Here is a 25,127-nt window from a genome sequence, read left to right as displayed (position 1 = left end):
AAAACTGCCCTCCCTTCCCACCCCCCTCATTCCCTATTTTGGGCTTTAGTGTATTCACACACTCCAACAGGTAAATTGCTCTGCCTTACAGAGAACCACCCTCCCTGCAATCAACAGTCAAGCCTTTTGATCCTGCCTCTGCAATCTTTCCTACGTGGAACCCCCTCACCATTCCCACTGCCTCAGCAAACTCAGGTCTAGAACATTTAACGGGGCTTCACTGGTCCCTCTCCTGAACCCACCCATCCTGAACACCACTGATCATCCAACCCAAAAATCCCTGATCTTCCTAGTACTATACTTAGAATGATGCTCTTTGTGCATTTTACTAGGGAGCAGTCTATAAGCCAGATTCACAGTGTATTACTGAGAAGGTTCTGAAATAGTGGTTTAAACCTATATTCTCCACAAAGAGGGATGCAAAAGACCATTCACAAGCATGTGGGGAAAAAAATATTAGAACTTATTAATATGTTTTTCATTTCATCCTTTCAAAATCCCTACTACATTTAAGTGTATCTTATAACAAACACATTACCATGAGAGCACTGCACAAATATAATGCACCAATACACACGCAGGACGCATGCTAGGCACACAGTTGAGGTTCTGTTTTAACGAAGAGGACACGAAAGGTCCCTCCCCCTCTACTGGGCCCTCCCACACCCTTCCAACTTCACTCTCCACCTCACACCACCACCACAGCCCGCATTCCCTTCCTTGGCTTTGCTGTGTCACCCACCAACACTGCCCTCCACCCCAGCTCAAGCAAGCCACCTCCTTCCCAGGCACGAATCTTCTCTTCCTCCTGTGCCTCCTCAGGCACCTAAATCTGCCTCTCCTGGTGGAGTTCACTGTTTTGGAGCCTGCATTCCCTCCTACTGCAGGCAATGACAGAGGGGAAAGGACCCTTCACTGGATTTTACCCACATTACTGGGCCTCAGACTCTTCATCTGTAAAATAATTTTTAGAACTTCCAAAACTGTGAAGTCCAAAGAAAATAAAAGCATAAAAGGTCAGAAAACTGCAATGCACCACACACCTGTGACTATCCCCTCTGGGCCTTGGGGTGTTGCATCTGGCCAGATTCATCTGTGCCACCTAAATATCTGATAATTGAATGTCTAACTGATGAAAGACCCAAGAAAACAGACACCTGACTCATAAATCAAATCTCTAGTAAGATGCTTTATCACCTTCATTAACCTGAAGCACCTCTAAGAGGGACCTGTTGCCTCCACCGCGGGGAAGAAAGGCTGTAATTCTTAGTGCTACCTTTGTCGAAATCCCCACAGCAAGGCAGGGTTGAAGTGTCAAACCGAAATCACCTGAAAAGAACTGGAACACAAACACCAGAGTGCTCCGTTCCCGCCCCTCACTCTTGGCCCACGGAATTTAAAATTCTGCCCAACTGAGCAGCCGAAGGCAGGGCGACGCCGCACCCACTCTGGGCAACTGAATTTGGACCTGGGGCCCTGGGCGCCCCCCGAAGCCCGCCCGCAGGCCCGTGGTGCGCGGTTACCGGGAAAGTCACACTTGTAGGGCCGCTCGGGCTCGAAGTGGGTGCGCTGGTGGGAGCTGAGTTTGGCGTGCGTGGGAAAGCGTTCGGAGCACACCTCGCACTTGAACAAGTTCTCCTGCTCGTGGCCCTTCATATGAGCCTTGAGGTTGTACACGGTGGTAAACTTCTTCCCGCAGCCGCCCACCGGGCAGCCGAAGGGCCGCAGCTTGTCGTGCGACTGCAGGTGCCGCTTGAGCTTGTAGGAGGTAGTGAAGGCCCAGCCACAGCCGTCCAGGGGGCACTTGAAGGGCCGCCGGCCCTGGCTGCTACCGTGCGTCAGCAGGTGCACCTTGAGCTGGTGCTTCTTGGCGAAAGAGAGCGCGCACTGCGGCTCGGGACAGCGGTAGCCCGGGACACCAGAGCCGGGGCCCTGGGGACCGCGGCGGCCCTCGGCCGGGCTCGCGGCCTCCTCGCCCGGCGGCGCGGGCGGGCCCCGGGGAGGCTGGCAGGGCTGCGGCGGCGCGGCGGCCAGCGTGAAGACGCCGTGATCGAAGCGCACCAGCAGGTCCTGGCTGTTGATGGTGACGGTGCCCGCAAGGGCCGCGCCGGACCCGGGGGCGGCGGCTGCGCCGCTGGGGCCCTGCTGGGGGCAAGGCATTGGGCTCGCGCCAGCGCCGGGCCCGACCTCCCGCCGCCCGGGGGCCTCGGCCGCGGCGCCGCGCGCCACTTCCAGCAGCACCACGAAAGAGTCGCCACCGTCCTCGGGGGGCGGGGGGCTCGGCCCCGGGGCCGCCGACGCCACCCGGGCCTCCCCGCGCAGCGGCCCCGGCCCGCCATCTTCGGGACCCCGCAGCAGTAGCAGGCGGCGGCGCGCGGGGCCCGGGCTGGACGGTGGCCCCGGGCCTCGACGCAGTCGGCCGGGGCCGCCGCCGCCGCCGCCATGTTGGGCTCCGCGCGCGGTCGGGGCGGCGAGCAGCTTCGGAAGGTCCATCTTGGGCCCAGTCGCGGCGTCCCAGCCGCCGCCTCGGAAGAAGCGCGGTCCGCTCCGCCCAGCCGTGCGCGACGCCGTGCGGCCGCCGCGACGAATCGACGCCAAAGCCCGGCGCGGAGCGAGACCGGACTCCGGCCCGGAGCTGCGCGTGCGCGTGAGCCAGAGGGGCGCCGCGCGAGGCCTGCCGGGCTGGGGATGGTTGGCGCCGCCCAGGCGCGGCCCCGCGGGTCCGGCTTGCCGCCGAACCTGGGGACTTCGGCCGACCCCGACCACGGAAGCTGCGGTTTGACTCCTGCATGGGGACGACGCTCGCCTGACTTAACAATCGTATCTTTCATCTGGGTAGTGGATTAATAATAGCAGCCAACTATCTTCACACTTACAAGTGTGAGAAACTGAGGCACAGATAGCTTGAGTCCCTTGCCCGAGGTCACATAGCTGGGAACTAGGAGAGTCAGGGTTCGGGCACCAGGCTGGGCTCACTGAACAGCGAACAGCCTAGCTGCCGCTGGCCTTTGGCTCACAGACTTTGCGCGAAGTGCCCCCAGATCCTTCCCCACCACCCAGCCCCTCCACCGGGACCCCTGCCTACGCTCTTCCAGTTGCATTTCCTACTAAACTTTGTACTGTCCCACACTGCCTCAGCCCTTACTCATTGTTGTCTCAACTCCTCCACCCCACCCCCTCAACCCGGATTCGGTCTGGAGTCCCTTAACTTGGCCGCACGTCACTGCCCTCCGGACCCAAACCCCTCCTACACGCCTAGCTTCTTAGGAAAATAACACCGCAGCTGATCCGCAGCCTCCACCACGCCTTCGCCCCAATCTAGTCTCAATAGAGCCGACTTTTGTGATCTTCCCAAAGTGCAAATCAGCTGTGCCCCAGTCACTCCATTGCTCTTATTGCCTAGCTGGTCTCCCCCACATTTCTCACCACTTCACCCCTCACTCTACAATCCCAGGGCTCCCCTATCTCTTTCCATTTCCTCCAGCAAGCCGAACTAGTTCTGCTAGACTGCACAGCTGGTCTCTGATTCCTCTGGGAAGACTGGACTTCTGATCAGGTACACCCTCACCCAGCTCTTTATTCTCCACCCCATCTCTCGATTTGTTATCTCATATAGTTCTCAATTGCTGTTGTTTTATTGGCCCCTTTCCTGGATAATTGATTGGGTCCCCCTCTAGAATGTAGACTCATTTAGGACAGGAACCGTGCCTTGGTCTCATTCACAGCTGTATGCTCAGAATCTAGTAGGGAGACTCTCAGTAAATATTTATTGATGAATGCTTTATTATTAACAGTTCTTTAAAAATAAGATACATAAATAATATTGAAAAGAATAGGAAACATACATATATGAAATATGAATTTATGCCCCAAATATATTGTTCCCAGTAAAGAATAATCTTTTCAACAAATGTTCTGGGACAACTAGATATCCACACATGAAAGAATGAATTTGGACCCCTACTTCCCACCAGACACAAAAAGTAACTCAAAATGGATCAAGGACCTAAATGTAAGAGTGAAAACTCAAACTATTAGGAGAAAACAGTATATCTGTGTGACCTAGGATTAGGGAATGGTTTCCTAGATATGAAACTAAAAGCACAAGCAGTGAAACAAATTGGTCTTTGCCAAAACTGAAAACTCTTTTAGGTGAAAGAACACCAAAAAGAAAATGAAAAGACAACCCACAGAATGGGAGAAAAATTTGTAAATCCTATATCTGCTAAGCGACTACTACCTAGAATATATTTTTAAAAACCCATGACTCAACAGCAAAAAGACAACCCAATTTAAAAACAAAGGACTTGAATAAACATCTCCCCAGAGATGTACAGATGGCCAATAAGCACATGAGGACATGTTCAACACCATTACTCATTAGGGAAATGCAAATCAAAACCACAAGGAGATAACACTTATCCACTAATAGCAATAATTTTTTTAAATGAAAAAGGAGTGTGAGGATGAAGGAAAAATTGTAACCCTCATACATTTATGCTGGGAATGTAAAACGGTGAGGCCAGTGTGCAAGAAAGTTTGGCAGTTCCTCAAAAAGTTAAATATAGAATTTCCATATGACCCAGCAATTCCACTTGTAGGCATATATCCAAGAGAAATGAAAACACGTGTATTCACACAAACACTTGTTTGTGATTGGTCATAGTAGCAAAATCAATGCAGAACATTGTTTAGAAGGATCCCATTTGTACAAGGAGGGAAAACTATACCTATGTTAACATGCTTGCACATCCTTTTTATTATGTAGCATTATGAATAATGAATATTGCTACATAATAAAAGGGAAACAACCAAGTATCTATCAATAGACAAATGGGTAGACAAAATGCAGCATATCCACACAGTGGAATATTATTGGGCCATAAAATGGAATGAAGTACTGATATAAGGCTACAACATGAGTGAAACTTGAAAACATACAAGGGGGAAAAAAGCCAGACACAAGACACCACATACTATAGGATTCCACTCATATGTCCAAAAAAGGTAAATCCATGGAGCCAGAAAGTAGATTAGTGATTGCCAGGGGATAGAAGGGGAGGGCAAATTGGAAATAACTGCTAACAGCTACAGTGTTTCTTTTGGGAGTGATGGAAATGCCCTGGAATTAGTGGTGATGGGTACACAACACAGTTGAATATACTAGAAACCACTGACTTGTACACTTTAAAATAGTGACTTTCATGTTCTGATTGGCTCTGCTAAAAATATATTGTTGGGAAAAATCAATGCAGAACATTGTTTAGAAGGATCCCATTTGTATAAGGAGGGAAAATTATACCTATGTTCACATGCTTGCACATCCTTAGGAAGTTTCTAGAAAGATACACAAGACACTGCTAGTACTTGTGACTGCTTCTAAAGTGAAGTGGGGAAGGGCACCTTCACTTAATACTTCTCTCCTGTTGGCACTATTTGCTTTTGTTTTAGATCATGGTTGGGATTATTTTTTGTTGTTTTATTTTAATTCCAGTGTAATTAACATACAGTGTTATATTAGTTTCCAGTGCACAACGTTGTGAGTAATTCAACAATTCTATACATTACTCAGTGCTCATCACAATAAGTGTACTCTTAATCCCCTTCACTATTTCACCTATTCTCCCCCTCCCACCTCCCCTCTGGTAACCAACAATTTGTTCTCTGTATTTAACAGTCTAGTTTCTTGTTCATCTTTTTTTCTTTGTCCATTTGTTTCTTAAATTCCACATATGAGTGGAATTTATATTTTATTTATAAATTTATATTTATAAAATATAAATTTATATTTATATATAAATATATATATAATATTATATATTATATTTATATATAATATATAAATATAAGATATAATATAAACTTATAAAATTATATATAAATATATAATTTATATTTATATATGATTTCACTCATATGGTATTTGTCTTTGTCTGACTTATTTCACTTAGCATTATACTCTCTAGTTCCATCCAGATCATTGCAAATGGCAAGATTTCATTTTTTATGGCTGAGTAATATTTCATTGTATATATACACCACATCTTCTTTATCAATTCATCTGTCAGTGGACACTTGGACTGTTTCCTTATCTTGGCCATTGTAAATAATACTGCTATAAACATAGGGGTGTGTGTATTTCTTTAGATTAGTGTTGTCATGTTCTTTGGGTAAATACCTAGTAGTGCAATTGCTGGATCTAGGATAGTTCTATTTTTAACTTTTTGAGGAAACTCCATACTGTTTTCCACAGTGGCTGCACCAGTTTGCATTCCAGCAATAGTGCAGAAGGGTTCCCCTTTCTCCACATCTTTGCCAATGACCTGTTGTTTCCTGTGTTGTTGATTATAGCCACTCTGACAAGTGTAATGTGATATCTCATTATAGTTTTGATTTGCATTTCCCTGACAATGAGTGGTGGTGAGCATCTATTTATGGCTCTGTTAGCCATCTGTATGTCTTCTTTAAAGCAATGTCTGTTCACATCTTCTGCCCAACTTTTATTGGATTATTTGGTTTTTGGGTGTTGAGTTGTATAAGTTCTTTATATATTGTGTCTACGAACCCTTTATCAGATATGTCATTTGCAAATATCTTCTCCCATTCCATAGGTTGCCTTTTAGGTTTTTTTTATTGTTTCCTTGGCTGTGTAGAGCTTTTTATTTTGATGTAGTCCCAATAGTTTAATTTTGCTTTTGTTCCCCTTGCCTCAGGAGACATCTAGAAAAATGTTGCTATAGTCAATGTCAGAGAAATTATTGTCTGTGCTCTCTTTGAGGATTTTTATGGTTTTGGTCACACATTTAGATCTTTAATCCATTTGAATTTATTTTTGTGTGTGGTGTAAGAAAGTGGTCCAGTCTCATTCTTTTGCATGTAGCTGTCCAATTTTCCCAACACCATTTGTTGAAGAGACTGTCTTTTTCCCGTTGGATATTCCTGCTTCCTTTGTCAAAGTTAATTGACCATATAATCATGGGTTTATTTCTGGGCTCTCTATTCTGTTCCATTCATTGATCTATGTGTCTGTTTTTGTGCTAGTACCATACTGTTTTGATGACTACAACTTTGTAGTCTATCTTGAAATTTAGGATTGTGGTACCTCCAGTTTTGTTCTTTTTCAATATTGCTTTGGCTATTTGAGGTTTTTTTGTGGTTCCATACAAATTATAGGCTGATTTGTTCTAGTTCTGTGAAAAATGCTGTTGATATTTTGATAGGGATTGCATCAAATCTGTAGGTTGCTTTAGGTAGTATAGACATTTTTAAAAATGTTTGCCCTCCCAATCCCTGAGCATGGAATGTTTTTCCATTTCTCTGTGTCATCTTCAATTTCTTTCATCAATGTTTATAGTTTTCAGGTCTTTCACCTCCTTGGTTAAGTTTATTCCCAGGTATTTTATTATTTTTGGTGCAATTATAAATGGGATTGTTGTCTTAATTTCTCTTTCAGCTACTTCATTATTAGTGTACAGCAGTGCAATGAATTTCCGTATATTGAGTTTGTATCCTGCGACTTCACTGAATTCATTTATCAGTTCTAATAGTTTTTCTAGAAGTTTTTTGGGGGTTTCTATACATAATATCCTTTCATCTGCGAACAGTGACAGTTTTACTTCTTCCTTACCAATTTGGATACCTTTTATTTCTTTTTATTGTCTGATTGCTGTGGCCAGAATTCCCAGTACTATGTTGAATAAAAGTGGTGAGAGTGGACATCCTGGTCTTGTTCCTGACCTTAGGGGAAAAGCTCTTTGTTTTTCCCCATTGAGTATGATGTTTTTCATATAAGGCCTTTATTATGTTGAGGTATGTTCCCTCTAGAGAGAAGGTTAAAGGTTTTTATCATGAATGGACATTGTACTTTGTCAAGTACTTTTTCTGCATCTATTGAAATGATCACGTGGTTTTTATCCTTTCTCTTATTCATGTGACGTATCGTATTGATTGATTTGCAAATACTGAACTACCCTTGTATCTCAAGAATAAATCCTACTTGATTGTGGTGAATGATAGTTTTAGTGTACTGTTGGATTCAATTTGCTAATATTTTGTTGAGGATTTTTCTATTTTCATCAGAGATATTGGTAACTACAGAGTTCTCAAGATCATGAGTGTTTTTAAAGTAATTTTTATAATCAAATAATTTTTTAAATAATTATGGAAAATAGTATGGTAGTTCTTCAAAAACTGAACATAGAGTTGCCATATGACCCAACAATTCCACTTCTGGGTAGATACTGAAAAGAATTGAAAGCAGGGACTCGGGTATTCACAAAGCCATATACATAGCAGCATTACTCACAGTAGCCAGAAGGTGGAAGCAATTCAGGTGCCCATAGATGGATAACTAGCTAAACAAAATGTGGTTTATGTATGCAACAGAACATCATTCAGTCCTCAAAAGGAAGGAAATTTTGACGCATGTGACAACATGGATGAAACTTGAGGACATTGTGCTACATGAAATAAGCCAGTCACAAAAAGGATAAACCCTGTACGATTCTATTTATATGAGGTCCCTAGAGTTGTCAGAGTCATAGGAGACTGAAAGTAGGATGGTGGTCACAGGGGCTGGGGTGGAGGGAGGGTGAGTCAGGGCTTAATGGATATGGAGTTTCAGTCTGGGAAGATGAAAAAGTTCTGGAGACAGATGTTGGGAATGGGTGCACAACAGTGTGAGTGTACTTCATGCTGCTGGACTGCACTCTAAGAAATGGTTAAAGTGGTAAATATTATGTTATGCATATTTTACCACAATAAAAGAAAATTTTGAAATTTTTAATGAAAAACATTTGGTGGGAATATGGGTGAGTTTCATCTTTTGGATTTTTCAGTTTTTAAAAGATACTTCCAAGGGCGCCTGGGTGCCTCACTGGGTTAAGCATCTGCCTTCTGCTCAGGTCATGATCTCAGGGTCCTTGGATGGACCCCTGGATTGGGCTCCCTGATCAGTGGGGAGTCTGCTTCTCCCTCTCCCTCTGGCCCTCCCCCCTACTCCAGCTCATTCTCTCTCTCTTCCAAAAAAATAAAATCTTTAAAAAAAAGATACTTCTGGTATCTTTCATAACACTTTAAAATGGGTGAAATCAACTTTATTGAACATTTGGCAAGGACTCATGTCACTCTTCCTACTGCCTGAGGTTTTCCATCACTGCAAGTAATAGGGCTTATAGTGAGGAGCAGATCTCATGTGCTGGGCTCGAATAGTTGTTGTTCAGTGGTGTCTGTCAGAGAGGATCTCTCCAAGCATGTGTGTGTCAGGAGTGGTTTGGGGCAGCCAGGGAGAAGACACAAGGTGCTTGTCATTCTGGTTTGCATTTGGGGAGAAATCTCACCAGCCCAGATGTTGCTGGGGGCCCAGTACTATAGCTGGGGGAACAAGGGTGCAAGAATACCTGACTCCAGGGGTCCCAAACAGACCAGGTTGGGCCACTTACCACTGACAAAATCCAAAGGCAGAGTAACAAGCAGTGGTGAAACAAGAAAGGAATTAATTTACTGAGGCCACCACCGGGAAGACCGTGGACTAGTGTCTCATAGACTGTCTCCAAAGTGCCGAAAATAGTCCCGGCTGATATAAGGAAAATGTGGGGCAAAGGTGGATGGGTACATGCAGGTGGGCCGTGAAGGTTTTATCCTGGGCATGGTCTTGCTGGCTCAGGGCAGTCCTCATTGCTTCAGGGGGTAATTTAATTCCCGTTAGGGGTTGCTTGGCCGCAAGGGTCTTTTGCCTGAATTAAGAGACAAAATGAAAAGAAGAATTTAATCAATTAGAAAGTACAGACTGAGCTCAAAATGGAGGGAGCTGAAGTCTGCTTTGAGTACTCTGATGGCATCCCTGTGGCCTTTGAATTGCCACTGTCCATGTGCAGGGTATCGCAAGTTCTGGAAGGAGTAGGGATGGGCTGCCGTTGGGAGTTCCAACGTGTGTGTTTTTTCCAACACCACTGAGACAGGGAAACTAAAGGGACCCAATGAAAAACTGCTTGTTTGCTCCTTTTCTTGCTTCCATTCTTGCTGGGACCTATATGCCTGCCTTACACACACCTCATCAAACAGATAATGTGTGTCCTCCTTGTAAAGGTCAAGGAATTAATGATTTCTTTGGAGGCTTCCAGCACAATAGGTAACATCTAAGGAGTGGCCGCTGGTGTCATTATGAATCTTTTCCAAGACCACTGACTCACCAAGACCCCTGACTCCAGGCAGAATTGACTTACGGAGGACACCTAAACACTCGTCTTTGTTCCTAGATGCCTGAGAAGACACACGTGCTGAACCACAACCCTCAATAAAAACCCCAGACTCCAAGCAAAGATGAGACTCACTCCTTTTCTCCTTCTGAGTCTCCTAGATGCTCCGTCTGTGCTCTCTCGATGTCTGCGATAAACTCTGCTCTCACTTCCTCTCTGCGCATTTGATTTCTATCCTGAAGAAAGCCAAGGATCTTCTTGGCTGGTCCTGTAGGAAGCCCTCTGGTCATCAGACCTCGCCAGCCTCCATCACCACTAACCAGTTAACCCAATTCTGACACTATGTACCTGGAGATTACCTAGGTAATTGGCTCAGTCCTACAAGACAGCACCCCGCCCCACACACATATCACTATCAAGTCAGCTGTACTTCTGATTGATCGGCAGTAGATTGGAGGTTCCCATGACCCCCTCCTTGGGTTTGATTCATGTGCTAGAGTGGCTCACAGAACTCAGAGGAACATTTTTTTAAAGATTTTATTTATCTATTATCTATTTGAGAGAGAGAATGAGAGAGAAAGTGAGCATGAGCCGGGGAGGAGCAGAGGCAGAAGGAGAGGCAGACTCCCCGCTGAGCAGGGAGCCCGCTGCAGGGTTCAATCCCAGGACCCTAGGATCATGACCTGAGCCGAAGGCAGACACAACCAACTGAACCATCCAGGCACCCCTCAGAGGGACATTTTACTTACCAGCTTACCAGTTTATTATAAAAGGAGATAACTCAGGAACAGCCAGATAGAAGAGACACATAGGACAAGGTATGGGGAAGGGGCGCAGAGCTTCCATGCCCTCTCAACATACCATTCTCCCCAAATCTCCATGTGTTCCCCAACACGGAAGCTGTCCTTTTGGGTTTCGTTTCTTTGGCAGCTTCAGTATTCAGGCATAACTGATGAAACCATTGGCCACTGATGATTGATTCAACCTCTAACTCCTCTCCCCTCTCCAGAGGACATGGGGTAGGACTCAAAGTTCCAACCCTCTCATTACTGCTTGGTTCCCCTTGCAACCAGCCATCATCCTTAGGTATTCTCCAAAAGTCACCTCATTAACATAAACTCAGGTGTACTTGAAAGAAGTTTGTTATGAATATCAGAACACCTTTTTTTAAATGATTTTATTTATTTGAGAGAGAGGGAGGGAGAGAGAATGAGCAGGGGGAAGGACAGGGAGAAGCACACTCCCCACTGAGCAGGGAGCCCAGTGTGGGGCTTAATCCGAGGACGCTGATCATGATCTGAGCCGAGGGCAGATGCTTAAACCGACTGAGCCACCCAGGCGCCCAGAATACCAAAACACCTTGATCACTCTTACCAGTTAGGAAATTCCAAGGGTTTTAGGAGCTCTGTGCCAGAAATGGGAATGAAGACCAAATATATATATTTTTTATTATAAATCAAAATATCACAGAGTGAAAGGAAATGTCTCCATCAGGGATTTCTCTGATGGTTAATTTTACCCATCAATTTCAGTGGGCCATTTTAAACATTGTTTCTGGGTACGTCCCTGTGGGTGATTCCAGACGGGATTAGCATTTAAATGGGTGGCTTTTCTGCAAGTAGGTAGGAATCTGCAATCTGTTGAGGTCTCAGTCTGTTGGGGTCTGAACAGAACAAAAGGCAGAGGAAGAGGAATTCCCTGTTTAATATCCCACTGAGCTGGGACACCTCATTTCATCTTCTCCTGCTCTTAGAGGGGGATTTACACCATCTCTTCCCTGGTTCTCAGGCCTTCAGGCTTGAACTGAATTATGCCTCTGGCCTTCCCAGTCCTCTAGCTTATGGTTCCATGGGACTGCCATGATGTATATAGCAACGATATCTATCTATATATAGACATCTATAGATATCTATATTATATATGTATATATGTTCAGATACATCTCCTATTGGTTCTGTTTATCTAGAGAATGATAATACACAGATATTTGAATCCCAACAGAGACTCTACAGGTGACACACAGTGGGAAGCAGGCAGTGTGAGAAACCAGCATCTCAAGCACAAGAAGGAGCAATAGGCACACTTGGCCTCGCCATTGGAGGGCAGTAAGGACTGGTAGGTGATGTAGGAAAGATGTTGGGGTTCAAAGCTGACGGCCAAGACAGAATTCTTGAGACATTTTCGGTGCAAAAGGTGGTTTTATTAAAGCTCGGGAACAGGACCCGTGGGCAGGAACAGCTACACCGGGGTGATGAGGAGTGGCCCATTATATACTTTCAGTTTGGGAGGGGGTTAGGGATAGCCTAAGTCTCTAAGGAATTTTGCAAGCAAGGTTTCCAGGCCCTTGAGGGGGCTAGCTATTGTTGGGAAAAGGTCATTTATTACAGTCTAATAAAACCTTAGTCATGAGATGGGGTATTCAGATGGATATTGGTGGGCCATCTCTTGGGGGATGAGTGCCAACAGGTATCTTGGGGGGGTTTAGGGATAAAGGAAGTTTCCAAAGGAATTTTTATACCTGAAAGTAGACTTACAGGATCCTGGGGAATCAGGCTAGGATTGTCTTTTGCCCTTAGCCAGGTATTAACATTGAGGCAGTTGAGTCCCTAGAGGAATGCCTCTCTGCCTGTTTCAAGGACTTGTCAATGGGCTATAGGTAGAAAGGAAATTTAGTAATTTTTCTTCTGCCTTTGTTTCCCACATCAGTAGGGACTGTGGCAAATTGGAAAAAACAAGCCCAGCCCCAAAGAGCCTCTAGCTGATTGCTGATGCAGAGGTAGGTGGTAAGGGCACAGTGTCACCTGATCTCTTGGTTTAAGTACACTGAAAATCTGGGTATTTAAGTGAAATCTCCCAACTTGTAAAAATTGGTGACAAAGTCAAACATTTTTGTTTTTATTTTTTTTAGGAACATTTTAGTTTGCTTTATTAGTGCTTCTCTTCAATCTATCTTTATATCTAACAATACATTATTAACTTTTTATTAGGGAAATTTTCAAACATACAACAAAGTAGAGAAAATAGCATAATGAAACTAAGATATCCACCAGCCCGCTTTAACAATTATCAATACATGACCAATCTAGTTTCAACTAAATTTCCTATTCTCCCCATTTCTCACTCCCCTCCCAGACTATTTTGAAGCAAATCCTGGATAACACATCATTTCAACTCAAAGTATTTCAGTATAATTATAAAATCTTAATGAAAATCTAATATGATTTAAGGAAAAAACACAATTCTCTTGCAAAAAAAAAAATGAGGGTGTTGATTTAAAAGCACTTTGCTTTCACCAAAAAAAACTTTAAAATTACCACCTATAGGAAATAAGTGTTAACAAAAGACATTGATGGCATGTGTATGTGTGCACAAGATCATAACAAAGTAGCTAAATATGAATTCTAGGAAAATGCACTGTGATACCAGTTAAGCATAAGATGAATAGATGAAATCAATTCACTTATCAAGTAAGTTGTTCACTATGTAGAATGGAAATAAAAAACCACAGCATATTGATAGCTGACTGAAGGCTCAGCCTCATTCTCCAACCTGGAAATTCTAAAGTTATGTTAGCATAAAATGGGTAGAATCTACCTAGAGTAGGAAGACAAGAGAAAGGGACTTGAAGGAATTGAGTTTATCATAGAAAAGGAAAATCATTTTGCAGGATTTCAGAGATAAGAAACTTTAGAAGTCAGTTGTTTCATGACCCAAATAAATGTAGTTACATTTCTGTCCAAAGTCTATTTTTTTTTCAGCTTTATTTAAGTAATCTCTAAACTCAACGTGGGGCTCAAACTCACAACCCCGAGATCAAGAGCAAAGTCTGTTTTTAAAATTAGTTTTGACAAGCGCTAATAGTTTCCATATTAGACAGTTGCCCCTCTCGATTCTTGACCACTATATTCCCAGTGACTCACAAATCACTGTATTAATGTACTTATTTTCTATCTAAACACATAACTATGGTCACAGAAAATCTGGCATACACTTGGTACATACAAATCCTGAACACCACAAATGAATTTCTCTAAATTAGAACAAAATTTCTACAACTACCAATTATTGGTTCATGACAATAACAACCAAAAAATGAAATTTTAACGATGAAATTGCACTACTTTAGTTGAAGCTTACAGATAATTTAGATTGATTTAGGTAAGTCTCTATTATCCTCATAAATGAACAAATGAAAATTTGTACTTAAGTATTACCTTGTACAGAATTATTAAATGATTTATCTTAAGATAACATACAAATAGCACAAGGCTTATTTATTTTTCTCACCTTTTCCATACAACTGATACGACTTTGTAAAAATATTAATGACACTATGTGGACTTCCCTTTGCCAATTCTTCCCATGGTCCTTTGCTTTGTGTACCACCTATGTGCCCAAAAAGTGGCAAGAATTTTTCAGCTTCCTTCTGAAACTCTTTGATGGGTTCATAACCATTTCTTTCTCCAGCACAAAATTCCTTTTCCTTTAAGATTTCTGCTACCTTCAACGTGGGCTGTCCATCTTGGCCTCCCTCTTCTTCAGAAAGACTCCCCTCACTAAGAAGAGGCCCTTCGCTGACTGAATCTGTGCTGGAACCAAAAGACAATTTGGCTTTGTCTTGAGAAGCTTGCATATCAGAGCTGGAAGAGTCAGTCCACCTCTTACACAACTGTGCCAGGAGCCCCTCTGGTTTGGGACCAGGGGATCTCATTCTGAACCTTGATATGGCACTAAAAGTCAAACATTTTTAAAGAGGGCAAACAAAATGCAGCAGCAGGTCAAGTCCGGCCCCCTGCCCTCCTTGTAGGAAGCTACTCAAAAACCTGGGGCAACAGAGCTCATCACTTGGCTGAGCCCTCCTGAACTGACCTGGGCTGGCCAGCAAGGAAAGCATCTGATTCCCAGGGAGCTCCAGGTTCACAGAGGGCAGAGGCTACCCAGGGAGAGGTCCTGACACATTCACAACCTCGAATTTTCAAGGCAACTGAAGCTGATGCCAGTCATGGCCAACTGGTTTCTATTTTAATCATTTTGATGAAAACATTTCTCAGTAGACTACACATCTCTGCTTTCTTAAAAATAAGACTAAACTGCACACAGAATCCCTTTGAAAAATATCCAGTTCCTGTGTCTGCCTAAGACACCACCGAATAAGCCATCCTGATCATCCAGTCCACGAGGCTGTGGTCAGCTGTCCCCACTCCCCCTGAGCCCCACGGGGGCCCCACTCTGGATGTCCGGCATCCCTTCTCCCTGGTGGCAGCAAGCAGCAGGCTGACACGCTGTGGCCCAGGGACGTAGCCTGCTTACTGGCATGGCTTGGAGTGGAGCTGAGAGGCGGTCTGAGGCCCTTGCACATGGCTAGTCGCCCCCTGAGCCATGGCCTGAAGCTGGCCATTGAACCCTGCCTGCCTGTCCTTTAAGGGAAGGTGCTGGATGGGGAAAAGAAGGGCGGTCCTGGTCTTAACATTGACATACTCTCTTTGTTTCTCCATAGGAACAGGGAATATTCACACAGATAGAGGCACCAGGGTGCTTTCGTGGAGACTTGTTGATGGACCATGGGAGGATTTAGAACTGAACTTGCTGCATACAACAGAAGTTCTACAAGGATAGCTTTAATAGGTGAGGACGATGGAGGCTGGAGTGGGGCCAGTGGGGCCGGTACAGCAGCTCCGTATGCTGCCAGGAACCCAGGCACCTCTGCCTTTCCATGAGCATCCTCCATGTGCTTCTGTGGTCCTTGTGGTCACAGCAGGGTTGCTGTGCTTCCAGGCATCACACCTGAAGTCCTGGGAGGGGGAAGGGGCGAGGACAAAAAGCAATCCAGTCCACTTTTATTTAAAAAGCAACAGCTTTCCCAGAGGTCCTACCCTGTAGACTTCCACCTCATCTCACGGCCAGAACTAGGCCAATGGTCACTCCTAATGACAAAGCAGTCCTGAAAATCAACTATGGGGTAATGTATATACTACTGTCCAGAAAAATTTGGGCTGTGTAAGGGAAAAGGAGGAAATGGCCACTAGGGAGGAGACAAACAGTGTTGAGTGGTTTAAGACACAGACCCCAGCTAGACTGGCCTCCTCTTTGTAGGTGTAAACGGGGAGGGGTGTCAGGTTCTCTGTGGCTCCTTAGATACCCATCCCCCAATTGCCTTCTCAATTCTGTGTGTAGGGTGGGTCATTTGTCAGTGAGCTCCAGGGGCTGAGCTAAGGCTAGGAAATAATGAGAAGGAGGTTCATGGTCAAAGGTGCCCTGCTTTGCACAGTGAGGTCATGGGGGGGTGGGGTTTTCTGGCCTGGACAGCCAGTAAGTGTGGTGGGGCCAGCTCGGCCTGACTCCCTGCATGGCCCTGGATGTTTACAGGGAAGGGAGCAGGTCCCAACGTTAGTAGGTGGGGTGGGAAGGGTGGAAGAAGAGGGGCAGGAAATTCATCCCTTCACTTGGCTTTTTATAACCTGGATGAGAATAAAGCAGAACCACAGTCACCCCTTGACTGAGATGCAGGTGTTACACTCTGTTATACAGCTTAGAAAACTGAGGTTCAGCGAGGCCAAGGTCACTGAGGTCCTGGCAGGCAGGCAGGGTTAGGAGAAAGCTAAGGACTGCCGGGCCCCCACATCCACCTATTAATTTAGGAGAAATTTTTATTTTATAAAAGAAACATACCCACACATTGGGACTCCAGAAAGCAAGTTTTGGCCTCTATAATCCTTCTCCAGTAAATAAATTAACATAAATTAAACAGATCAAAGTTTTATCAGGTCTTGGCATTTCATTTCTAAAACAAAGGAAAGAGGAAGTGTTGTCCAGTCACTGCGTTGTGCATCTGGAACTACTACTGTAAGATTGTGCATCAACTAGACTTCAATTTCAAACAAAGGAAAGGGGATATCTCATTGGTTGCTAAGGACAGGGAGGCAGTCCCCCAGCCCCCCATCGCCCAGGCCTGGTCCCACAGCAGGGTGAGGCCCTGGTCTGCCCTGGATTAGAGGGAGGAGCTAGAAGTCCCCTCCCCAAAGGGGCTTGTTCTGAGGAAGACAAAGGGTTTGGCCTGGGTGCCTCTGTGTGAACCAAACAAGACAAATGTCCTCGCCAGCATGCTCTCCTCTGTCATCAGAGGGTACTACCACCTTTGGGGGGCTTTCTCCCCACCCTCTCCCACCCCCACCCCACTGCTACCTTGTGCCCTCCTCCTGCCTTCACCTCAGCTCAAGGGGCTAGGTGGTCATAGGGGGAAAGCCAATCAGACCCAAAGCCTGCAGCACCCCAGAGGACAGGGGCAATAGGCAACAGGGAGTTGAGGAGGCAGGAGGGAGCCCTAAAAGTAGGGGAATCCTTAAAAAAAAAAAGGTACCTACTTCAAAAGGAAGGCCTGGAAAAGCATGGCCACATTAACTCCCTTTGGGCACTTTGCATCTGAGCCTGAGCTATGGGTCCAGCCACTACCAGGATCAGATATCTGGGGGAGGGGTGCAAAAATACAGCCTCAGGCCCAACAGGGCTCCTGCAGGACACCTGGTCGCAAACAGGGTTCTGGAGCAGACCTCCTTCTAAAGGGACTGCGCTGCATTTTCTTGCACTTCATACTGTGCCAGCCATCGGGGGCACCCCTCTTATCTCCTTTTTCCCACAAAGTACCGCTGACCCTTTAGGGCAGAACCCTGCCTGCCCCCAACCCACCAACCCATGGCCATCCTGCCCATGATACCTTACATGGCTTCTTTCCTTTCTTTCCTAATCCTTTATTACCCTGTCTTCCTCCCTGGACCCTCGAGCCCAGGGCATGGCCGTGTTCCTTTGGGCCCATGGCTGGAGGCCCTGAGATACAGAAAATATGTCATAGACAGCTAGACAGGCCAGCAGATGGAAAGATAGCTGGATGCATGGATAGAAGGCAGACAGGAGGCAGAGTGATTGATAAAAACCAGGCCAAAGGAGACTCTGCTCCCTTGGTGGAAGAAGGAATGGCAGGGACTTTGAAGGGACTGGTTGACGCCCAGTATTCATGGCATGCACGGCCCCCAAAAGTTCCTGGAGTCTACTTTGTGGTGGGCTAGAGGATTTGGCCCTGGACGAGACTTTTGCTGCCCTCCCAGGGTTCCCGGGGGTCACGGACAAACGGTCCCATCTCTTCTGGCCTGGGCTGGCTCGTTTGTAAACTGCAGATGGTGGTGCCACACCCTCCAGGGCATTGTGAGGCCAAGTGAGGGCTTGTGTGTGAAACTGCTAACCCAGGAGACAAAGGTGTGTAGTGACAGATGCGCTGTGACTGTGAGGGTGAGGACAGGGACCAAGGGGGGATGAGGGAACCGAGGCCGGCTCTTGGGTTCCCCTCATGGCCGCAGGGCCTGCTGGAGCATGCGCTCATCGGCCACCTCATGCGGGAGTGTCACCACCAAGTCCTTGTTGTCCTGCATCGTCTGGCAGATGATCTCGTAGGCCTTCCGGTTCCCAGACCAACAACGCCGAGCCACCTGCGGCAGGGTGCGGAGAGAGCAGGGCAGCTGTTGGTGCCAACACCACCTTCCCAACTGGGCCTTCTGGACACACTGCAGCTGGGCTGCAAATCCCCGCCCTCACCCACTTTGGGGCCCCTCTGTGCTATGTGTGGGGCCAGCAGTCTTGTGTGTCTGCCCCATCCCCACCTCTAGCTCAGACCTCCCTCTCTCTTGGCTGGACTATGTATTTAGCCACCTCTCTGATCTGAAACTGGCCATCCTTCTACCCAGCCTACCCCATGTCCAAGAAAGACCTTGCCTCCACACAGGGGTACCAGGCCAGGTATCCTGGAACCATCCTCAGGGAATCCACATCCATCTCAGCTCCGCCTTAGAATCTCTCTCCAATCGGCTTCCTTCTCTCCACCTCAGTCCTCAGGGCTTCCCCACCCTCCCTGATGCCATGCTTGCCTCCCCCGTCCCTCCCCTCACTGCTTCAGGGCCCTCAGGACGAAGACCACCCCCTCTACTGGTTAGCACCCCTCCAGGGACCCCTCCACCCCACTCTTACACTCACCCCCTTACCCGACATCCAGCTGTCTGGGCCCCTGCACGCAGAACCCCTCCGCTTCCCCCTCACACCTACCAGCATGCATCCTCCCCATGACCACCTGGCCCCCCGTTTGTGCTCACCACCCCTTCTCTTGGCCTGTGATGTGGTCACGGGGAAGGAGGGCACCCCCCCCACCCCTGCAGGGCCGCATGTGCACGTGCACAGCCAGAGAGGGTGGGAGTTGCTCGGCTGACAGGGCTGCCCCCTCTGCAGGGCTGGAAAGAAAGGAGGTCCTCAGCACCAACAGTGGCGTACTCTAACTGGGAGGGAAGGGTTGGAGGCCGCTGTGGGGACCGAGGCTGGACTGGAGGGGTAGGGCCAGAGGCAGGAAGAGACAAAAGAGACTCAGAAATAGCCCAAAAAGATGCAGGGAGAGACCCAACAACAGTGGGAGAGGAGACACCAGTAAGCAAGAGTGGCGGGACTGTTTCCTGGGGAAGAAGGGAGAACACTCTCTCAGGTCTGCAGTCTGGAGAGACAGAACCCCCATTGGAGAGAAGGCCCGTGGAAAGGCCTGGATGTGACTTACTCCGTTGGAGACATCCCAGCTGAGCATCATCTTGGCCTTCTGCTCAGCCTCCTGGGTCCCGTCCAGCACAAGGCCAAATCCTCCATTGATGACCTCACCCCTGCAAGAGGCAAAGAGGATCTCAGGCCACTCTCCAGACCTGCCCCTGCCTGGAGCAGACAGAAGCGCACGCACATTTGGGGAACCCTTTGGAAGCACACTGGCTCAAGGAGACAGTGTGGCTGGCCCCTGCGGCCTGGAGTCTGCACTCTCTCCCCAGCCTAGGGGATGCAGGAGTCACTGGGCTCTGCACTGCCCACTTGCACCTCCGTGCTTTACCCCGTGCATTCCATACCCACCTTCAAGACTCTTGACCATGTCACCTCCCACAGGTGACCTCCTTCTCTGTGGTTCTGAGTGCATCTCATAAAGGCCTGCTTCCTTGGGGGGCTCTTGTGATACTCAATTCAACTGTCATTCTTCTTGATTTCTCTTTATGCTCTTACTTTTCTTTGCCTCTTCTTTCAGTTTGCTTTAGGTATATTCTGAGGTCCTGATAACTTGATTTGAAGGCTGAGTTCCTTTATTTTCTGTATTTCTTATTTTCTAATGACCAGATTTCTCTGAGCACTGTTTGGACTACCTCCCCTCACAGACATGATATGTTCATGTGTTCATTCATTTCTTCAGTAGGTGTCGTGGGAATCTTAGTGAAGCATGTTAATGCTATCCAACTTTCCACATGCTTGCCCTGTGGTTCTGTGCCATCAGCTAGGAGCACCCTCTCCTTCCTAGCACCCCTGGATCTCCATTCTCACCCTTAGCATCATGATCAAGGCCTGGCTGCCCTTCCTGCTGTTAGCATCACTATACCCCTCCTACCCCCTTCTGTTACACACGTAGGAAATGCCCTCCCTCTTGTCGGCACTTGCCAGGACCTTACTGCCAAACACGAACCTGGCAATACAGCCTCCAACCTTTCAGTCCCCGCTTCCAGCGAATTTGTTCCTCCTCCTTCCTGTACCCAAAAGGTGCACCTAGCTTCTCTAGTCTCAGATCCTCCAGGCCTTACCTGCTTCTCTGCCCCGTTTGGGCTCTACTGACAATTTCAGCCAGTTCCTACCAAGAAGATGAGGAGCCCTCTGCTGCAGGAGCCAGCTGAGCTCCCCACTCCCAGCATGGAAGTCAAGCATCTCTGTGAGTGGGCAGCTGCCCCTGCCCTGCCCTCAGCCTGTGTCCCCGAGCTGGGCAGCCCTGTGCCTGTCAGTGGGCTCCCATCATATCTCCCACCAGCCTCCGGGTGGATTCAAGGTCATCATTAGTCACCTGTCAGGGGCTGATGTTGGGTGACAGAGGGGAAAGCAGATGCCAGCCAGTGTCACCAAGCAAGGACTTCAGTGTGTCCTTCGACCAGAGAGGACTTTTGGAGATGAGAACTTGATCTTCTGTTTTGGGAGCCTGAAGCCCAGACTGCTAGAGACCAAAGCTGCTCAGCTCCATGTGACCTCAGCAAACCCTGCCCACTGAGGCAACCTCAGCACACTGAGCCCAGGAAGATGAGACAATAAAGGCAGCACCACGATTAGCAGAGCACGGGGGGTTGCTCACAAATGGAGTTGGGACAACTAACTGTCCCTTTGAGAAAAACAGAAAAATAGAGCCCTATGCCACAAAAAGAAAAACTGGTGTCAGATGTACTAAAGAAGGAAAAATTCAAAATTATATGATAAATAAAGTTTAGGAGCATGTTTTTTCTTAACTTGGGAAGGAGGGGGAATGTCTTTTAAAGCAACGTTTAAAAAATGAAGGGCCCTTGAATCGCCTGGGTAGCTTAGTCGGTTAAGCATCCGACTCTTGGTACTGGCTCAGGTCATGGTCTCGGGGTTGTGAGATCCCCACATCATCCACGCTGAGCGGGGAGTCTCCTTGGGATTCTGGGATTCTCTCCCCTTTCCTTTTCCCTCTCCCACCCACTCTGTCGTCCCTTTCCCCTCTCCCTGCTCACATGTACACTCTCTCTCTCTAAAATAAATAAAGTCTTTAAAAAAAGTGCAGAGCCAGAGTAGAAGTTACTGGATAAAGATAAAGCTCCCTGTGAGGAGAGGAGGATCCTTCCAGAAAGCCTGGCTGCGGGGAAGGTGGTTAGCTCACAGCCCCTAGCAATAACTCCTTAGGGTCCTTCTTGGGGCAGAGGCTGAGCACTACCATGGTGAGGGCCTGCCTGTTTCTGCCCCCCCAAAGTGGGTCCTTCAGTGGCCTTGGCCCCAGAACCCCACCCCCCCAGGCGGCAAGACTGGCAGGTGTGCATGGAGACTGAGGGTGCCCCCACTCAATCCTAACCCCCCTTCCTTTCTCAGGTGGTCTTTCCAGTAAGCCTTTTAAACACTCTGCCTCCGCCTCAGCTTCTGCCTCCTGGAAAACCCGACCGGCACAGATACAATAAATGACATTCAAACACAAAGGACATGCACTCAAGACACGCATCTAATGTCTAGAATAGATTAAGAACACCCAACCAATAAGAAAAATCACACAACTCAAAACAAAAACTGGAAGCAAGCAAGTCAAATCAAAACAACAAGGATTTGTCACTTCTTGCCCACCAGTCTAGCAAATCCCATGTGGTAACACCCAGGGTGCTGAGGTTATGCAAACTGGAATTTTTATATAGGGAAATGTGACCACAGCTACCAAAGTTTAAAACGCCCACAGTTTTCACCTGCAGTCCCAAACAGCGTGCACCTGATAAAGGCTAACATTTATGGGAGGTGTGCCACATCTGGGCCCTGCCCTTGGCCCCCTTACAGGTAGCTCGCGGAGTAAGGTTAACGCACGCATTCGGGCCAGGCCTCCTGCAAAAGTAGCTCGTTTTGAAACCTGGGCAAAGTTATTTCTCCACCTGGGTAGCACCTATTTCTTACAGGGGACTGTTGCGGTGATGGGATGAGCTAGCATGTCAATCTAGAAGGCCTTGTACATGTTGTACACAGTACTATGAGCATTAGCCATTCACTATTTAATCTTCATAGCAGTTGCTATTATGATGCACATTTTGTCAATGAGAAACGAAGCTCAACAAGCTTAACTTGTGCAGAGAAATCAACTTCAGAATCCATGCTCTCAATTGTGCCATGAAACTATACATCGAAGATACCTCCCCACTGCACTGGAGATTTACGCCCACAGAGGGCGAGAACCTTGCAAGCCTTGGTACTCAGAGTGGTCCTCGGGCCAGCAGAAGCGGCATCACCTGTGAGCCAGATGTGCAACTGCTTTATAGGCTGGCAGTGAAGATTCGATAGTGAATGGCTAATGGCCACACCCTCCCTATAAGGGCAGGAGATGAGACCTGTGTTTACTGGGCAGACCAACCAGCCTAAAACCAGAGACTGACCGCTGACCTCTCCTGCTTTGCAGCCTATGGTCCAAAAGTCCCTGTGCACACCGGGCTGTGGGCGCCCTCTCGAAACACAAGCAGACAGCAAGGACCACTGGACAGACAGCATGAGCACAGACTCCAAGCAAGCAACCAGAAAGAGGGGCTCCAAGGAGACAGAGGAAGAGGAAGATGACACACAGCTGATGCGGATTGTCTTGGAAATGGAAGTGCTCCAAAACAGGGAGACAGTAGATGATATAAAAACTGAAAGCAGAGGTGCCTGGGTGGCTCATATGATTGAGCGTCTGCCTTCGGCTCAGGTCATGATCTCAGGGTCCTGGGATTGAGTCCTACGTCGTCGTCTGGCTCCCCTCCCACTCCCCTTGCCCCTCCCCACTGCTCCTGCTTGCGCACTATCTCTGTCAAATAAATAAATAAATACATACTGAAAGCATATCACAAAATAGCAGAAGGAGCTTATAACTTAGGAATGGATTTGTGTAGAACAAAGAAAAAAATTAGCTGACTAGTTGAAAGTGATTTCCTCCTGGAGCAGCAATGGTTGAGGTACAGATTTTTTTCCCTGCTGATTTTGCAGTAAGCCTTTCGGGAGCATCTGATGGATTAAATTATGTGGGTGTGTGCAGTCCTGTCTGCAAAGCCTCAGGGGCAGCCGGAGGGTGGGAGCAACTTGGGAATTGGCAGGGAGCATTCCCTCTGTTGGGAGCTCCCCATGCAAGGGGTCCTGCCCCGAGACCCTCATGTCATGGATGCTTTCTCGGGCCAGTTCTGCTCTGATCCCTCTTGCCCCCTGTGGCTCAGTTGGCAATGACAGGTGGATCCTGGGAGGTGACAGATCTGGGTTCAGATACTGGCTCCACCACCAGTTCATGTTACTCAACCTCATTCTCTTCACCTCCAGCACCAATTCAACAAATCCAGTGACAAAATGCCAGGTACCCCACAACCAGGGCACTCTCCGTTATGGTTTTCTCTAGCCTGTGTATTGGAAAAAATACATACTCACATCACATTTTCCATTAATTAGAGCCACCTGACTGAGCAACAGCTCGGAATTCTGGCCTCGAAGCCAGCCGATGGGAATGCTCTGGGAAGCTCCAGTGCTGAAGGACTTGGCTGTGGAGGGTAAGGCCAGGCTCAGTCTGGCCAGAACCCGCTCAGAGGTCAGAGATGGCTGGCCAGAAAGCTGCCTTCCTCTCTGAAGCCACAGCACCCCCTGCTGCCCCGGAGAGCCAGGAGTCCAACTTGGAGGGAGAGCACAGACCTGAGAGCGGAGGGGACAGCTGGAAAAGCTGCAGCTCATTAACCTCCTGGTGCCTCAGTTTCCTCATCTGTAAAATGTATTTGCTTCTACGATTAGGTGAGAGCGTAGATCCAAAGAGTTTCGTAAATGCTTGCCACACCATCCATGTACAATAAATATTGTTCATTATTCTTTGTGGATTTGATATTGTGATTTATAATAAAAGATATATATTTGGTCTTACTCCCATTTCTGGCCCAGAGCTCTTAAAATACTTGGAATTTTGTAAGCACTGAGAGCAGGCAAAGTGTCTTTTGTTATGTGAATGAGGTGACTTTTGGATCGCATCTAAGGAATGGGGGCGGGGGTGCTAGTTTCCAGCAGAACCAACCAAATTGCTACAGGATTGGAACTTTCAGTCCCACATCCTAGACTTCCAGTGAGGGGAGAGGGGCTGGAGGTTGAATCTGGGGTCAGTGATTTAGTCAATCATGCCTAAATAATGAAGCCTCCATTAATACCTAAAAGGACAGGTTTGGAGAGGTTCTAGGTTGGGAACCAGAACGCTCCCACGTGCCACCGTGCCAGGCCCCAAATTCTGCAAGGACAGAAGTTCTTTAGTTTGGGACCTCTCTCTGTGTGCTTCATCTGGCTATTCACTTGTACCCTTTGATATCCTTTGTAATAAACTGGTTTCCTGAGTTCTGTGAGCTGCTCGAGTGCATT

At 47.2% G+C, this 25,127-nt stretch overlaps 2 protein-coding genes and 1 long non-coding RNA gene across 7 annotated transcripts in view; 1 reads left to right on the top strand and 2 right to left on the bottom strand.

Moving 5' to 3' along the window:
• Positions 1-2,578, bottom strand: part of ZXDC (ZXD family zinc finger C) — a 105,893-nt gene extending 103,315 nt beyond the window's left edge. For 2 of the 4 annotated variants that reach the window (XM_073889856.1, XM_073889857.1), the window contains exon 1: positions 1,524-2,578. In XM_073889856.1, the coding sequence (XP_073745957.1) occupies positions 1,524-2,493 (970 nt within the window). In that variant the 5' untranslated portion in view covers positions 2,494-2,578. The remainder of the gene's footprint in view (positions 1-1,523) is intronic. The other 2 variants (XM_025860265.2, XM_025860266.2) reach the window with 1 other exon arrangement.
• LOC112814651 (uncharacterized) lies at positions 2,511-25,106 on the top strand. The gene is made up of 5 exons (XR_003205835.2): positions 2,511-3,556; positions 12,198-12,311; positions 12,903-12,972; positions 15,694-15,821; positions 23,176-25,106. It is a non-coding gene; the product is annotated as an uncharacterized lncRNA (long non-coding RNA).
• Positions 18,261-25,127, bottom strand: part of UROC1 (urocanate hydratase 1) — a 42,434-nt gene continuing 35,567 nt past the window's right edge. The window contains exons 19-20 of one of the 2 annotated variants that reach the window (XM_025860267.2): positions 19,780-19,879; positions 18,261-18,673 (exon numbers count right to left, since the gene is read on the bottom strand). In XM_025860267.2, coding sequence (XP_025716052.1) covers positions 18,533-18,673; positions 19,780-19,879 — 241 coding nt within the window. In that variant the 3' untranslated portion in view covers positions 18,261-18,532. The remainder of the gene's footprint in view (positions 18,674-19,779; positions 19,880-25,127) is intronic. The other variant, XM_073889858.1, reaches the window with a different exon arrangement.

The sequence above is a fragment of the Callorhinus ursinus genome, unplaced genomic scaffold (assembly GCF_003265705.2).
Source record: "Callorhinus ursinus isolate GAN/ISIS: 27379988/994484 unplaced genomic scaffold, GSC_fseal_2.0 scaffold119, whole genome shotgun sequence".
NCBI classification, from domain to species: domain Eukaryota; kingdom Metazoa; phylum Chordata; class Mammalia; order Carnivora; family Otariidae; genus Callorhinus; species Callorhinus ursinus.
This window is presented reverse-complemented; position numbering and strand designations above follow the sequence as displayed.